We start from the raw sequence: 16112 nt of genomic DNA, 5'->3' as shown, positions 1-16112 counted from the left end.
GGTACCGCCCTGGGGCCTACCCTTCGAGGGCGTCAGAGCAGTTTTTAGTGGGTAGTCCGCAATTTCTGCGGGTAGTCCCACATAACCCCGACATCAAATATTGGGGTCTGCGTAAATGTATTTTCCCCCTCTAAAAAAAAAAGATCTGGGTTAGGTCTGGGTTAGGTTCAAGGACTGCTGCACGATTGAAATCGACGGTTTCTTCCCGGTTGGATTACTCGGATATCAAATAATCACCACACCGGTATTTTTCACAGTTTTTTTATGTACGCTTTTACAAGTAATGTAAATAAAATAAATTGTCAGAATATTGAAAATTATTCAAGTTATTTAAAGCTAAAAATGATCCCGCGTAGCGCGCAGCTGTATTCGGTGTACATAGTACCAGGTGAACCAATCTCTAAAAGCAAAATGCTTTGGGGTGAGTAATTTCTGCACTGATAATTATCCCGGGAAATTTTGCTGGGCGAATTTAAATAAAAATTGTAAAAGTCACGCACGAATAAATTTGTTTACCCCGCATTTTCGCGCGAAAACAAATCGCCTTTAATCAGTTATAAAATGTTTCACAAACATCCAATGTTGGCGCGGAAATTCCACGCGACAGAGAAAGGAATTTCTACGGGTTCAGTTAAAATTTTCAGTGAAAATATTCATTCGTTCAAGACTCATTATGTACACCGTGTTGGAAAATGTAGTTTCGAGATAGACGGCTTCAAAGTGTAGTCCCCTACGCCAATACCGCTCTACGAGGCCGTTATCATTGGAAATGTTCGCGAAGCATGCTGCCCTCCTTAGTTAAACTGTACTATCTAGCATTTTTTCATTTTTCGAGATATGTTGAAATACTTGAAGTTCCACACGCCTTTTACCTTTTAATTAAAGTTAGAAAACTCTACGTGCTTCGTAAAGATTTATAAATAGTATAATGTATTTAATCTAACTTTTTTCCAAATGGTTATAATATCCTATCTAAAACAATTAATCAGTTGGTACGGTAATAATACATCACCTACCGGTACACCTATTACAAAAAATTATATTAGGCTGTTACGAAATAATGACATGTTTTAATTTGAATGAAGAAAAATAAGGACGGTACAAAGTAAATGATAAAACTTCATTTTTCTCGGTTGTTTCAAAATGTTAGATAGGACATTTTAACTAAAGACGGCAGCATGGCACTTTCAGAATTAATAATAATAAAAAAAATCGATCTCTCAAAATTTCGATCGTCCTACACCCCCTTAAGTAGATATCTAATTTTTTTCTAAGTTCCAATTAATTATTGTATTATTCACATCGGAAGCTGCTCTTAAAGAAAATTTACGGGCCAAACGATGAGAATACTAGAAGGTGCACGGAGAAAGACGGCGAGGAATCATTTGGGATGTCACTTCTTTATTATTACCGATGTACAATAATCCCTCGGGATTAGAGCCATTCGTCAGACTTCCTTGGATGACAGGTTATCTTACATCGAAAATATTCCGTTAAAGGACGCACGTCCGCGCTAATCATCGTTCTTCTATCGCCCCCGTCAAAACCGTCGCGACACGAGCACAGTCGCTCCCCGATCGGATCCTTCCGCGTACCTCTTTCGACCGAAGGGATGGCAGTATTGTCACGTCACACGTTACAACGAACAGACACGAGAACGTTACAGCACTGAGGATACATCGATAATCATCCGGATTAACAGCTAGATTCGTAAGAGGACATAGATTGGGCGTACCGCGGGGAAGCTGGTCAATTTGCTGACGTAACGTTTTCCCCAACCCTTTGTTGGTCGGACATCTTACGAGAACCTCCACCAATTGCCTGGTAGTAGCTGATTCGTCCTGTGTTTGTGGTATAAATCGTACAGTCAATAGCAGAGGTACAGCGAAGTCGAAAGTTGGGCAGTTAAATGGCGGCAGCAATTTAGGTAGACAGACCCAGCTCATATAAGGTGTCCCATTATAGGATTTTAGGGTTTCGCGCGACCTGCAATGGGATTAGTGGGAATTGAATCATAGTTCCGATATATTCCATACTATACAGTACCTCGTACTGTTTCCAGGCTCCAGTCCTTGTCTCCCTATATTTATTTCGAACTACTTGTCCCCACGCCTCCTTGCGCCTGTCTCATCGTACGAGTTTGCTATAACTCTTCTACTGACTGTAATTTAGACTGCACCTCGCCTCACTTATTCATTCACTGATACGAAGGGACGAAGTACCCCATATTTTCAGCAGCATAAAATAACATTTGTCACCGCGCAACTGAGATCGCTTCGTCTAGGATAGGCCTAAAGTGTTCCTTTCCCGATCTCCTCTCATTTCAGACGCGACATTTTCATCGCCAACGAACCCGCGTCACACCTGGCGCAACGCACAGTGGCGAGTTTGCTCGAAATCGTGGCCAGAATTAATATCGCCAAATCTAAGTTAAATTGTTGAAAGAAATTACAATAACGTGACTTCAGAAGACAGTCAGGTACTTTTTCTAATGAAATTTTTGAATTCTACTGTTATATGTTTAAAGCATTCATGTACAGTTTTGTAATATACGTAGAACGCATTCGGCGCGATATTTAATCGTAAATAATATACCAACTCCTTTTTAACTCCCTTTAACGCTATTTCCAAATGACGATAATAACACTGTCCCAGGTAATTTCAATCAGAACTCCTTCAGTGACATTTAAAACCTTATTTAAAATAAAATCGATTAAATTCAATCTCGCTTGATTCACGACTATTCGCTCGAAGAAAGAGAAACATATACAGGTCTCGTATTTTTATCTACCACAGCTGTATAAATATTTAAAAAATAATAAAATCAATGTAAATACGAAGTTCGAGCATATTTGATTATACCAACATTGACAGATCTTCTTACATCGACAATAAATCGTAACACAATTTCTAGTTTCACCTGAAAAATCCCTTTTCTAGCGCTGTTAAGTTTGAAACTGCATCTCAGAGAATCGCGGATTAAAAATCGATTATAATCGAAAAGCATAGTCTGTTATTTCATAAATGAAGTACACTACACAGACTTTAGAAATGAAAAGAAAAATTTACTTTTGGCCATGATTTTAGGCAAATTCGCCACTGTGCAACATCCAACCGCAAAGGGCTAAGACGTTCACAGGACAGCGACGCGTCGCGTTGTCTCTGTCGCTCGTTTCGAATTCGGTGCCAGGCCTCTAACAACCCCGCAGCCCCCGAGCTCTCGCGCTAACACCCCTCTCGCGGCATTCGCCGCGAAGTAAAGGAAGCAACCGGCGGTGCTGAAACTATGGAAAGAAACCAAGGAAAGAATGATAGAAAGTACAGGCGTCGTTAAAGCGCGCGGAGAATCGCGTACGAAACGAAATCGTCGGGAAATGAAGAAGAGCGTTACGTTGCTTCGTCCATCGGCATACGTTCGAATGTTTACACTGATCGTATTTCTTCTTCTTCTTCTTCCTCTTTTTTTCTTTTGTTGTAAGACTTACATCGAGTTAGCGTAAATTACAAAAATACACAAAGGCACTTGATAAGAATCTCCGTTTAAGGTCCTCGAGTCGGAGTGACGCCGCTCTAACAGAATCTTGCTCGCACCATTATTCCTTTCAATGCAACAATTAACAACAACGACGACGACGCAAAAACCGACACAACACACGAAAAACGGTTAACTCTGGTATGTAATCCGCAACTGATACGAAGTAGAACGAACTTGGTCGACGGCGATCGTCGTGAATCGGCGTACGGCGGGCAAAACTGGTTGCCGTCGAGGGAACCATTCCCACTCAAGTACACAGGATTGATGGTTCAAACCTTACGTCTTAGAATTTTTATTCGGATGCTTGGTTTCGAGTGGCAGCGCTGCGGCGAGGTTGTTCCACGGTTCGCGTTCAATCGAAGGAAGGCGGTGGTGGTGATATAAAAAATTGAAAATTAATCTGCCTCTACCAAGGGGGCAGACCACTGTAACGGTCCGAAGCACAAGGGTGCGCTCGGGAATTTATTTCAACCAAACAACGCAAGTAAATCAATGCATTGCTTAGTATACAGTGGCTCGCATTAATATTCGCACACTTTTTAAAATCGCATAACTTTTTTAAAATTGGTCCAAACAACTTGAGTTTTTTTTGAGAAGCTAGAAGGATTAGTTTGCTAACTGAGGCGTTTCGTTGTTTTGAAAAAAATGTATTCGGTTGGAATAGCGAAAAGAATAGTAAAGGTCGATTTTTAAACTTTTTTTTGTTAGCTTGTAATGAAAATTCAAAAAAAAATTAGACACGCATACAACTTGCTGCAATCTACAAACTTTTCTTTTAATTTTCATTACAAGCTCGCAAAAAAAAGTTTAAAAATCGACCTTTACTATTCTTTTTCGCTATTCCAACCAAATACATTTTTTTCAAAACAACGAAACGCGTCAGTTAGCAAACTAATCCTTCTAGCTTCTCAAAAAAACTCAAGTTGTTTGGACCAATTCTAAAAAAGTTATGCGATTTTAAAAAGTGTCCGAATATTAATGCGAGTCACTGTAGTTAATAATGTTCGTATCGAAGGGTAAGAAAATATTTTTTTCAATCAAATTCATAAAAACGTTTCCTGTATACTCTTCGTCGAAATGTGCGCTGCGACAAAATCGTGCTTGTCGCGTTGACAGTGCCCAGGCCATACGGTTAATCCGAATTCAAAGAGACAGAAATATTTAGAAACTAGAAGCCTGCGTCTATTACGCGACGATCAAAAAAAGTCAAAATCGCAAAAAATTAGAAAATGGCGGACCACTGGAAAAAATCATGTTTTAGGGGTACAAAATTGGGGAATGTTGGTAAAAAGAATAGAAGCAGGTAGTTAATTGAAAAAAACTGATCGTCGCGTAATAGCGACGGGTTTTTCGCGCAATAAATGTCCTTGTCAATTGGACGTATAGTTTTCTCTGTAGACTGTCAACGCGGTTGAAAAATGTCATTCTGAGGGAAGCGCGTTGAAAGTTCCGCGCGGCTCAGTCGCGCGCTTGACACCGCTTCACGGGAAATACTGTGTCTCCGCCAATTTCGCGAATTTCTTCATAAACTTTGCAGAGAGCATTCTTGAAACGTGCGTCTCTCAGAAAATGTGAAAAAGAAACAATCGATTTTCCTGATTCTTTACAGTCTGCCCCCTTAGATCACTTTCTCCTTTCGCGTTGGTGTCTACTTATAGTCCAACAGTTTGTTCGGTTTGTTATCTCACCTCGTTCAATATGTTTACTGTTTTAATCCTCCATGGTCACTGTGGGCCCAATATTCCCGCCTTTAACTTTGTAGCTTGCTGTCGGTGAGTTCCTGGCTTTGAAATGGCATTGCCCTGACATTTTACGGAAATTTGAGGTTTCCTTTTCCGGTAGAGACCGTTTTTAATCAGAAAGTCCGTTGGTAAGTCGCAGCCGTTACAGAAACATTCGGATCACAAAATAAATACCTTCTTTTAAATACACACTATGAAACTATATATTTTCGAAAAGGACTATATCTTATTAGTATCAGCCACGATCTGTACGAAAATTAATTGAAAATTAAAGGAGTTATGATTGTTTTAGTAAAAAAAAACTCATTATTCAGGAACTTTCCGATTTTTTTTTGCATTTTGTCATTTCATTTCTTACTAAAACGTAACTGCTCCATATTCTGCAATGTTCAAACTGTGTACTATAATTTTCTGGGACTTGATTGGACCGATACAGTTCGTACGGTAACTGTTTAAAAATCAAGCGGGTTGATTGGACCCTGCGTGACCACCGCGGAACTTCACAGAAGTGTGACCACGAAGGGTTAAACTGTGATCACTGATCAGTTGCTCGATTGAATTGTAATTAAGTTTAATATCATCTCGGGCACTTATTTAAACGCACAATTTCTTTCGGCCCGAGAGTATATTTTGCGACGTAACTCTCTGCGCTACAAGCTACTCACAATCAGCTTGGTCCAAGACTCGCGGAGTTTGTACCTGCTCGGTGCATAAAGTATCTTCGTATTGAAAACTGTTTAAAATCGATGCCTCCTACGATGCAGCACACTCTGCAATTTAAATCCCTACCAGCTTAACGCCCCTACGCCCTCGCGTAGGAATTTATTTTAGCTCGCTACTGTCCAAAGACAAAGGAGCTCAAAAACCTTCCACCCCTTTCGCTTTGCCATCCCCGCGCAATCCTTTTGGAATCGCGCCTTCCCCGACCAAACGACCCGTCTTAATTTAGCATTCTAATTCATTTCATACCTTCTACCCGGTCCACTCCGTCAGAAATTTACAACCCCCGGGAACTGTTGTTCTCGCCCATCTAATGCCTCGTTTTAACTTGGAGTTCTATTTAAATTCGTTACGCCCCCTCCAGCTTTCACTCCGCTCATCCGTTCCTAATTATTTCTCCTTTCAAAATAGCATTCCCTTCGATCGAATACCGTTCGCATCCTACCGTAACTCTCGACAACTCTTTTCACTCGACGCCCCTTCGATTTGGCCCCTGAAACAGACGCGCCGCGGAAACCACCCCCGCCACAGGGCTGCTCGATTAAATATACGCATATACATATGTGTGTACTATATGTGTATACATAATTCGGGTATACAGGCGTAGAGATCGCAGAAAATAGACAGTGGACAGTATATGTTTATGTGTGTGTATGTATATATATATATATATATATTCTTTCTCTTCTTTCGTAATTCGCTCTCAAAATTTCAAAAAGAATATGTATCTCGGTAAACATTACAATCGACGTCTATATCGTTTAGTACCCGTTCACTTGAGGAAAACACGCAATACAGTAACACGTCAATCGTTTTAATATACATCTACACAAACTAACGACTTGCTTTTGATCCACAGATATAGTATACCATCGGAATATACCTACGACGATGTACACTCGCCTGGGGGTAATTTATAATTTATAACAACACACGTATCTCGCTTTTGACATAGTAGGTACACAGATCCGTATCGTTAAACTTACCAGTATATACAGCTCGGATAAAAAGATTAAATTGGTCTTATTGTACAAGTAACGTCGTAAAGTATAATGGCCACTAGTTCGTGCCGTGGTCCGATTAAATTCCTTCGTACCCGTCCTGGAGTCGATTTTTGAACTGTCTGGTATCGGGCTTCTTTCTCCTCACCGACTAACCCTTTGACCTGCCCTGACCTCTTCCCTTCGAACAATACCTTCAGAAGATTTGCAAGCAATCGTTGCAGCGGCGGGCATTCATTATCGATGAAATTCGAATAGTTTAAAAGGAAAGGGAGAATAAAATTTAAACCGGAGGTCGGTTGTTTTCCGCGTCGTTTAGAATTCAATTTTTAAACGGAATATTTATTAAGTTAATATATCTTTGTAACGAAATCTCACGCGTATTTTCGTGGGCACGAAGACTACGTTTACGTATCTTTCATTTCGCCCTTTTTAATGTCTCTGATAGAGGGTTTTGAAAGGTTTGAGGTGTTAGGGAGTGAAATCCAATTACCGCATAGAAGAATGAATTTTTTTAAGGTAGATGAACGTACCTGCCTCTTTTTAAAAACGATCGAAGAGAACTGAAGGGTCAAAGGATTAATCAAACCTCGCGTATAAATTCTGTCCCGAACCCCTCGCGTGTGATGTCGAGTGGTCGCAGAGTCAGTTAACATTGGCGATGCTCTTGGCGAATTAATACTAAAGTTAGTCGTCGAGTAGATCCTCGATAAATGTCGGTACGTTCTACTCAGTGTTAATCGTTCGCGGAGAAACAATGGGTCACGTTCGGTTCGATTAATTGGCACTTTGATCGCACCTCAATGCTCGGCATCCCCATTCTTTCCAATTCTCGCGAAGCGGGTGGCCAACTTCGTTCCACGATCCGCGCAATTAGTTTCCTGAAGATCATTAGCTACATCAGGCGCCAAGTTCGAAGTTTCAAACTGGAACCGTCATTGGAAAGCAGAAGTTTCGTGACTTATAAAACAAAAAAGATTTAACGAAAGTTCATATATTCTCTGAATTATTTTCACGTTCACGATTGCATGCGTCTGTGAAGTTGCTAGGTTCTTCCCAAGTAATAAATGTTCTACCTTCGCCTTTGAACGCTGTGTACAATTCACGAATCCTTTAGCAACAGAGAAATAATCTTATCAATCTCCCGAGCTATATTCTCCGAGCATTCAACGGATTTCGGAATCACGACAGCCGCGATCTGTATATTGGTAAGCGGATTGTGAACGCAGCAGGGGATGTACGGTATTACGGAGCTGAAGGAAACGCGAAGGATCTCTGAGATTGTTGCAAGCATCCACACTCATCTGCACCGTTAATGTTCTTGTATTATTGAGAAAAAAGAGATGGGAAGCGCGAGGATTTTTTTTTTAAAAATAAGAGAAACAGGTGTACCGAAGTTGAACAGTTCACTGAATCGAATTGGCCACCCTCCTAAACGAAACACTGTCACCAGAGTGTGTACCAAATATACAAGGTGGGACACGTATAAGTAAACCTTCATTGCTCGTAAAAACGTTAGAAAAAGAAACGTAGAAGTTGCTCGGTTTCAAGAAGAGGTCATAAACGATCAAAAGATTTTTCCATTTTCCTCGAAGTCGTCAATACTTTTTTTTAAAAAGGGAACACATTTTCTGTATGCTGAAATGAAAGGTAAGTTAAACACTAATTCTGTGGTATGTATCCCTGTGCTGTTACACACATTATGGGATATCTAATGTGAGAAATCATCTAATGTATATATTTTATTCTTGTGTTCCCTTCCTCTGCTTCGCATCAATGTATTTGTATTTTGTATTTTTCTTTTCCTGTTAAACAGGATGTCGTTTCAAAGCCTATCGCTTTATATTGCCCAACGAACTATAGTCCTTTTTATCTTTTTTCCTCCTCTCTCTCCTTCGGGTCCCAGCAGTAGCGGTACACCGGGAGAAAGGTGGTTTTCTCACCCATCTTTCCCCAGTACCCGCCCCGTGATGCTTAACTTCGGTGATCTAACGAGAACCGGTGTCTCCATCGCGGCTACGACCGCTGCTCCCATCAATATATTTTCCAAACGTTCTACATTTATCTCTTTGAAATATTTCGTATCCAACGACCCCCCTTAAATTGACAAGGGAAGTTCGGCAACTCGGAAAATTCAAACAGATTTGATACTTTGGAGAAATGCAGCTCAAGTGGTGCTAATAACGTAACTATTTTTTTATTCGGCAATAAAACGGTCCTAAGTCTGAAAACAACCCCTCAAAGAAATTGCGAGTTTTCATATTATAACTGTAAAAGATATCGAAAAAAGTTCAATTCAAATTTTTGTAGCTTCTGATATCCTACAATATGGTGACAAAGAATTATCCAAAAAAAGAGTGGTTCAAATTTTGAAAAGAATAATATTTTTCGCACATCCTTCATCGCCGCTTTATAAAAAGAAAACCATAGAACTACGAATTTAGCTTCTTTTTAATATCTTTTGCAGTTTCGTAGATATTTCCTTCAACACTTGAGCTGCATGTCTCAAAGTTTCAGATTCTTTTTGGATTTCCGATGTGCCGAACTTCCCTTACGAGTCATTAAGAAACCAGTGGCTCTATTTCCAAAGCCACTGACGACCTTGAAACCCCGAAAACAACGTCGACAACCACATCCTTCCATCATCATATCCTAAGTCGACTGTCACGAGTTAAAGAGCAATGGAGGTATCAATATAGCTGTCAGCCGTACACTGTCCAGTGTACCATCGTGCATATTGGCAGACACTAATTATCCCAGTGCTTTCTGCATCAGAGCACTCTCGCCCAGAATATCCCACGACTACCCAGTCATGCGAGCTCCGTGGAAAGAACAACACTCCCCCGTCATCCAGCCTCAGGTACGGCCGGGAGATCCAACCCCCTCCCCCTCCCCCTACCCCCTTGTTTAAAGCACGTGAAGGTTCTCGCAGTTCTTGAACTTGCTGTCCTCCTTGCCGAACAGCCAGGTCAACATTTGCCTGGCTTTCATGCTGGCACGCACCACGCCCCTGGATTTGTACCAGTGCCCTCCGCCCTCTGTACCGCCGTTCGCCACCCGATTCTCCGCGCTCCCCTGGACGGTCTTCAGTCGAATCTGGTTCAGAATCCCGACCAGCAGATCGTCCACGTTGTGGTTTATGCCGACCGAGACCTCGATGAACTTCACCCGATAGGTGCAGGCCATGCACTTGCCATCTGCGTCGACCACGTGGACATGGATCAGAAAAGGGGCGGGTGTATATTTAACCCCGGTCGTTGGCAAGGACATATACGCTAGGTGTTTGCAAATAGCACGGGACCATTGGTAACTTTACCCCGGGAGGGCGGTTGTTTCAGATAGGCGAGGAATGTTCGATGCAATTCGAGTTGGGTGAATATTTCTCTAGTGGGCGGGCAAGCCAGTATAGCTCAGATTTTGCCTGAAGCTTACGCAGGTTCTTTCTTGTTCTTTTTTCTTTTGTGAATCGCAGTGCTAGATAGAGGATTCTTTTACAGATATGTTAGCCAGTTTCGCGTCCAAAATTTAACACCTGGTCTGGGTTAGTAGCACTTTGTTAATATTCTAATCGTTTGTCCGCCCACCAGAGATTTGTTCTCTAGGGGTTCTAGTACTTTTAGGGTTTTGATTGATTAGAATTGTATTGGAATAGGTGAGGAATGTTTAATGCAATTGGCGTTAAAAGTAAATTTGTTTTCCAGTACTTTTAGGGCTTTAATTGATTAGAATTGTGCTGAAGTGGGTGAGGAACGTTTAATGCAATTGGTGTTAAATTTATATCTGTTCTAGAGGCGTACATGTCGATTGGAATATATTTGTTTTTTTTTAATTTTTAGAGTGTGTATAAATGTAGGTAGATACTAGCAAGTGAAGGTTAAAATGATTTATCTATAAATCAATGAATATCGATATTTTGTGTGGCAGTTTATTTATTACGCCTCTTGGGTTGATGCGTATTTATAGATCGCGGGTAATTAATTTCATTAATGTTGACTCTAGGATAAAGGGTTGAGGAATAAGAACAGAGTTTCTTTTTATATGCACTAACCTTGGGAAGAGACCACCCTGGATCGAACCAGATCCACTTTGTTGCCAACTAATATAGCTGGCTTCCCTCGCAGGAGGTCCTGATCGTGCAGACGTTCGAGAATCTCCTCGGCCCTTTGGAAGGACGCCTTATCGATCACAGAGTACATGACAACGAAGGCGTCCGGGTATATGTTCTCCAATTCCGTCTTTTAAAAACAAATATAAGGAGTAGGTATTGAGTCAAATACGAAAATCTCTAAATCGATATTAACATTCAAAATAGTCCAAAATACTGATTTAATGACATGTTCAATAAACTTATCATTAAATTATAATAATTATCTGATTGAATAAAATTGTATCGCCAACTTCATCTCACCCGCAGAAACGAGTGAATTCCACTAGCCCACAAATTGTACAACTAAAAGCTAATGACAGGCATCTAGAAGCTATGAAAAACCAAGACAGGGCCGGCCACAGGGAGGGTGCAACGGGTGCAAGGCACCCGGGCCTCGAGCGGTACAGGAGCCACAGAAAAAAAGAAAAAGGACGAAAAGAAAAAAATTAAAACGAAATATTTTGATGTGATTAGAACTAATTAAATTTTATAAACCGACTTGAATTTCACGGCCTTAAACACAGAAGTGGCAATACTATGGACACACCGCAATTGCGGTTGCGGTAACCATATCATGGTATGCGAGCACTGTCAAAAATGAAATTAGAATACAACTTCTAATATATAATAATATAATAATCTAATGTTACAATGATGTGGCAATAAAAATGCCACATATTTAAATATGTCACTGCTTATTTTACTTAATTCTTTTATTTTCTTTCTCGTTGTCAATATCCTTTTTTCACGAAAAGACGTTAAGCCGGGAATCCGTTTTAAAAAAATTAGCTCCAATACATTCTTATGAAACCGTTTCCACCAAAAGCTAAGCTTAAACCATAGCATCGCATAGGACAGCTTAGCTTAGCTTCCAGGTGGATTCCCGGCTTTATGTTCTTTTACCATTAAAAAATTCTTTGGGCCCCTAAAATATTTCTTGCATCCGTGCCCTTTTATAGAGAAGGCCGGTCCTGGACCAAGGGTCCTGAGCTAATTCCTTCGGCGACACTAGCTAGCAATTTATACCAAGAATAATTACAAACACACAGAACCGCTTATGCCGCGCTGTGCAAATAATACAAGCAGTTAACTGCGAGGCACTACAGTAATAAGACAACGGCTCTACCAGACAACGGTTGCTCACCTTCGGGTTCACGATGTTGAGGAATCTCAGCTCGCTCTCCTCGCCGTTCAGCATCACGAAAACAGATTGCTCGCTGGGCACGTCTGGAACAAACAAGGGAAGAAGACGTTGAGCGATGTCGGGGCACTTGACAAAGCAGCTGAAAGCGCGGTGGCGCTGAAAGTGCGTGCGGGGAGGGTGGGGTTGCCAGAGGATGAGTAACAGGCACTGGGGACGTGGCAAGAGCCCCCTTTGATTTGCTGCCTCATTTATTTTTCCACGAGCCCCCCTCGCGGTGGCGCGTCCATCGAAGGACAACCAGCCGTGGACGTCGAAGGAAGGAAGCCCGGCTGAAAGGAAAATAATCAAATCGCGCGGGCTACAAATAAATCCTAGAGGGTCGAACGGAAAAGGAATTCGTTGCCCCGTTACACCGACGGCCAACGTCACGTCTCCGTCGATAGCGGCGTAATCCTGCGCGCGTCTAAATGCGTCCACGTCGACGTTCGCCCGTCAGCGACCACCCTGAAACGTCAGCGGGGATTCCTCGGCCCATGTCGATACGTAATTCGATGATGTCAGGCTCGATGCTATCGCCGGCTCTCCTGCGAGATACGCGACCTTTCTAAATCCCAGTTTTTGCAACTCTCAGGATTACTCGGAGCGGGTAGTCGACGCGGAAGTTGAGAGGGGGACGTTCTTCAGCGTCGATCCTTGGGAATCTTTGGTTACTGCTGGGTGGGCATAGAGACTGAGGCGGGTAACTGATCGTGGGGAAATGTGGAATGGAACGGAAACGGATCTAGAGTCAAGTTACATACTGTGTTAGCTGTTTTTCTTAGATGTAATACAATACCCTGCAAGGTTTCTCCACTGCAAACGGTAAACAGTGGGTTTGCCTCTTGGATTCTACATAATTGCGAGGGCTACTGTGTTATTGCAACTCGGGCTTAGTTTCTGGCATTCGGGGATAGTAGGTTGACTGGAAAGTTCTATCTCTAGATTCTACCTGCACGTTTACAACTTTATTTGAGGATTTCACTAGCAGCGCAATGGTGACGTAAACCCAAAACTTTTAGTCTGAGATTACGGCTAATGAAATTATTAGCGTTCTAAAGTCGTTGCTTTCATTGATATTTTTAGGTACGTAGGTACGTATGGTTTTTTAAAAACTATCATTGAGGCATTTGATGGAAAAGCTGCGCATAAGCATATGCGCCCTTTTTCCATCAATTGCCTCAATTGCTAAGGTGCGTATTATTAGTACCAAAATTAGTGCAAAAATACGTTTTGGTGCCCGCTATTTCGTAGATGTTTTTGAGAGGTTACGCAAGCCAGTGTAGAATTAAAATTTTGTTGCATAAGTGACGAGTTAAGCTGAAATCCACCCAAAATTGGAGGTTAGGCCAATATTACACTGCTAGCCTCAAATAAGCTGTTACAGAGGCGGTGTAATATTGCTGCAAAAAGTATTTGCTATGCATTAGCTAGGTAAGTGGATCAGGATGTACATGAACAAACATCAATCACTGATTAGAAAATCAATCTTGGTTAGACGATTTAGGTTACCAGTTAGATCATTTGCATTCGCCATCAACATGTTAATTCCAAATCGATTTTCTGTCTTAATCATTCGTCCTCTCCCACAGTTGTAAACTGTAAATTGTCGAAATTTCATATTGGCAGAGATTTTAATACTACTTCATTCCTGCCAGAAAGCAGCAACGATGTAGTACCTATTCTGATTAGAAAATTGCAAAAACCTCAACCTCGCCGAGCATCAAATTTAATTTCCTCGAAAATGTCACGCAGAAGAACCGCCAACTCGTTCTTTTCGTATAAAAAACTTTTTCTATTTCCAATCTAGGACCATTGCGATCCCCAAGGACGGAAGATTAATGGTGGCAACAGAAGGGTCGACATCCAAATCGAGAAAGATGCGAAGTCGAAATGAGTTCGGTCCATGTGTTCTGGCATCGAAACTTTCTATGCGAAAAGAAGAATGGGCTTCGAAAGGGAAAGAGTATTAAAGCTTGACATAAGAGAATTTCAAGCGCGAAACAGCATTAAAGTAACACGAACAGAGAATTCAAAATCATCATTTACTGTGTACGCACAGAAACTTTTTTAACACTTTGCGGTACCACGTCCATCCGGATACGTGTACTTCATACGTTAGCGTGTTCGTGGTCATTTTCAACTCCATTTTTATTCGCGAAGTGAAACGTTCGAAAAATGCAGTCTTAGAGGAAGTAGGTAAACATACAATGGAAATAACTGTTCACAGCTGCACCAGTTAATATCCTTTTTCTTCAAATTAATGAGAAGAAGTATAATAGATTCTAAAGAATTAAGGATCTCATATGATTAAAGGGATTCTTAACCCCAGGATTTGCAATTAGGAGTTCGAAGGTACTACACTAGGTAGTAATGAGTGTATTCAGTAATGAAAATGGGACCCTTCCATGTGAGATTACGTAGTTAACCCTTTCGCTACGGCAGTTCGCTCCGCCGGAGCACCCCCACTGAACGGGACCTCGCGCCAAAAGTGAACACAGTGCGCGTGGACAGTCTTCGGCGTTCGGGTTTGCGTCTTACGCCTGACCAACGCCACCTTGACATGCTTTTGGAAGAACAGGGACTTTTCTTTAAAACAAGATATTTATACTTTCTGCACAAACGTATCTTCACTTGTTTAATGAGACTCAGTTAGCAATTATCCGCAGTAAGCGAAGCTACAATCGCCCAACAATAGCTCTACAGTTCGAACTGAGAGTCTTATAACCATTATATTTTGTATTATTATTACTATTGTATTACTATGAATCGCGGAACGTCATTGAGTGTTGAAGAGATTGAGAAAATAAAAGAGGTTTGTCGAGAGCGACTATAGTCGCCCGTCGTATGTACATGGTGTTTTGCGGAGGGCGACTATAGTCGCCCGTAGTAGCGAAAGGGTTAATACAAAGAAGACAGTTAACTTTACCCTTATATTTCCACCATTTTTATTCCTCCTGCTCCACTCATTTTTTCCAGCGAGTCCGAGTGCAGAATAATACATTTAAAAATACAATGCAGAGACGATGCATCTTCATTCGCCACTCTCGAAAGGAGAAAAACGTGTCGACAGGAGTTCCACGCTTTTACATTTCCACAACACTGTTTTTACATCCACCCCAACGTTCCGTGAAATGTATAACTCCAAAACGACTAACCACGGCAATCAAATGCTGGAATCTTCCCTAAAAGGCATCGAAATTCCTCACTCATTATCGAGCCACCCTAACCAGTTCAATCACTCAACCCAGAGGTTCCTCCTCCTTGATAATCCAAATACAACCCTGTATCCAGTGACGTCTCCAAGCCCACACACCCAGTATCGAATTTATTATCCCATGCTATTAAATTGGCTAATACTTCGAGTAAACATTGAACTTGCATCCACCCCCTTCTGCATCCCCAATTCCCACGTTCATTTACAATCCTACACACCTAACTCCTCTATCTCCTTCTTCCTACAAGTTTCCACCTTCTCCTCTTTAAACTTCAGGTTCCTAATCTGTAATAATTAAGGTAGCTTTTTGAAGTCGTTTCACAAGAAGGGGTAAACGAGGAGGAGGAGCGAAATTTCCCGGCACTGGAACGTTAACAGGAACGGTGGCAGGTGAAGAAGGGCGAGGAACAGAAGGCTTGGGGAGAAGGGAGAGGGAAAGAAGGCGGCGCGAAAAAGAAGAGGAGGGCAGACGATGAACAGACACAGAGGCTGTATGATGTACGTTTATAGCGCGGACCGACGCAAAATTAACCAGCGCTATTTCTGCCCCGGCTGTTCCTGCACTTTTCT

The 16112-nt window shown here is 41.6% G+C and overlaps 1 protein-coding gene across 5 annotated transcripts in view; it reads right to left on the bottom strand.

Moving 5' to 3' along the window:
* Positions 1–1381: 1381 nt before the first annotated feature.
* The window catches only part of Rgk3 (Rad, Gem/Kir family member 3), a 93272-nt gene continuing 78541 nt past the window's right edge, over positions 1382–16112 (bottom strand). For all 5 annotated transcript variants that reach the window (XM_076810320.1, XM_076810337.1, XM_076810310.1 and 2 more), the window contains exons 5-7: positions 12290–12372; positions 11047–11233; positions 1382–10195 (exon numbers count right to left, since the gene is read on the bottom strand). In XM_076810320.1, the coding sequence (XP_076666435.1) occupies positions 9906–10195; positions 11047–11233; positions 12290–12372 (560 nt within the window). In that variant the 3' untranslated portion in view covers positions 1382–9905. The remainder of the gene's footprint in view (positions 10196–11046; positions 11234–12289; positions 12373–16112) is intronic.

Source organism: Andrena cerasifolii, chromosome 1 (genome assembly GCF_050908995.1).
Source record: "Andrena cerasifolii isolate SP2316 chromosome 1, iyAndCera1_principal, whole genome shotgun sequence".
NCBI classification, from domain to species: Eukaryota; Metazoa; Arthropoda; class Insecta; order Hymenoptera; family Andrenidae; genus Andrena; species Andrena cerasifolii.
This window is presented reverse-complemented; position numbering and strand designations above follow the sequence as displayed.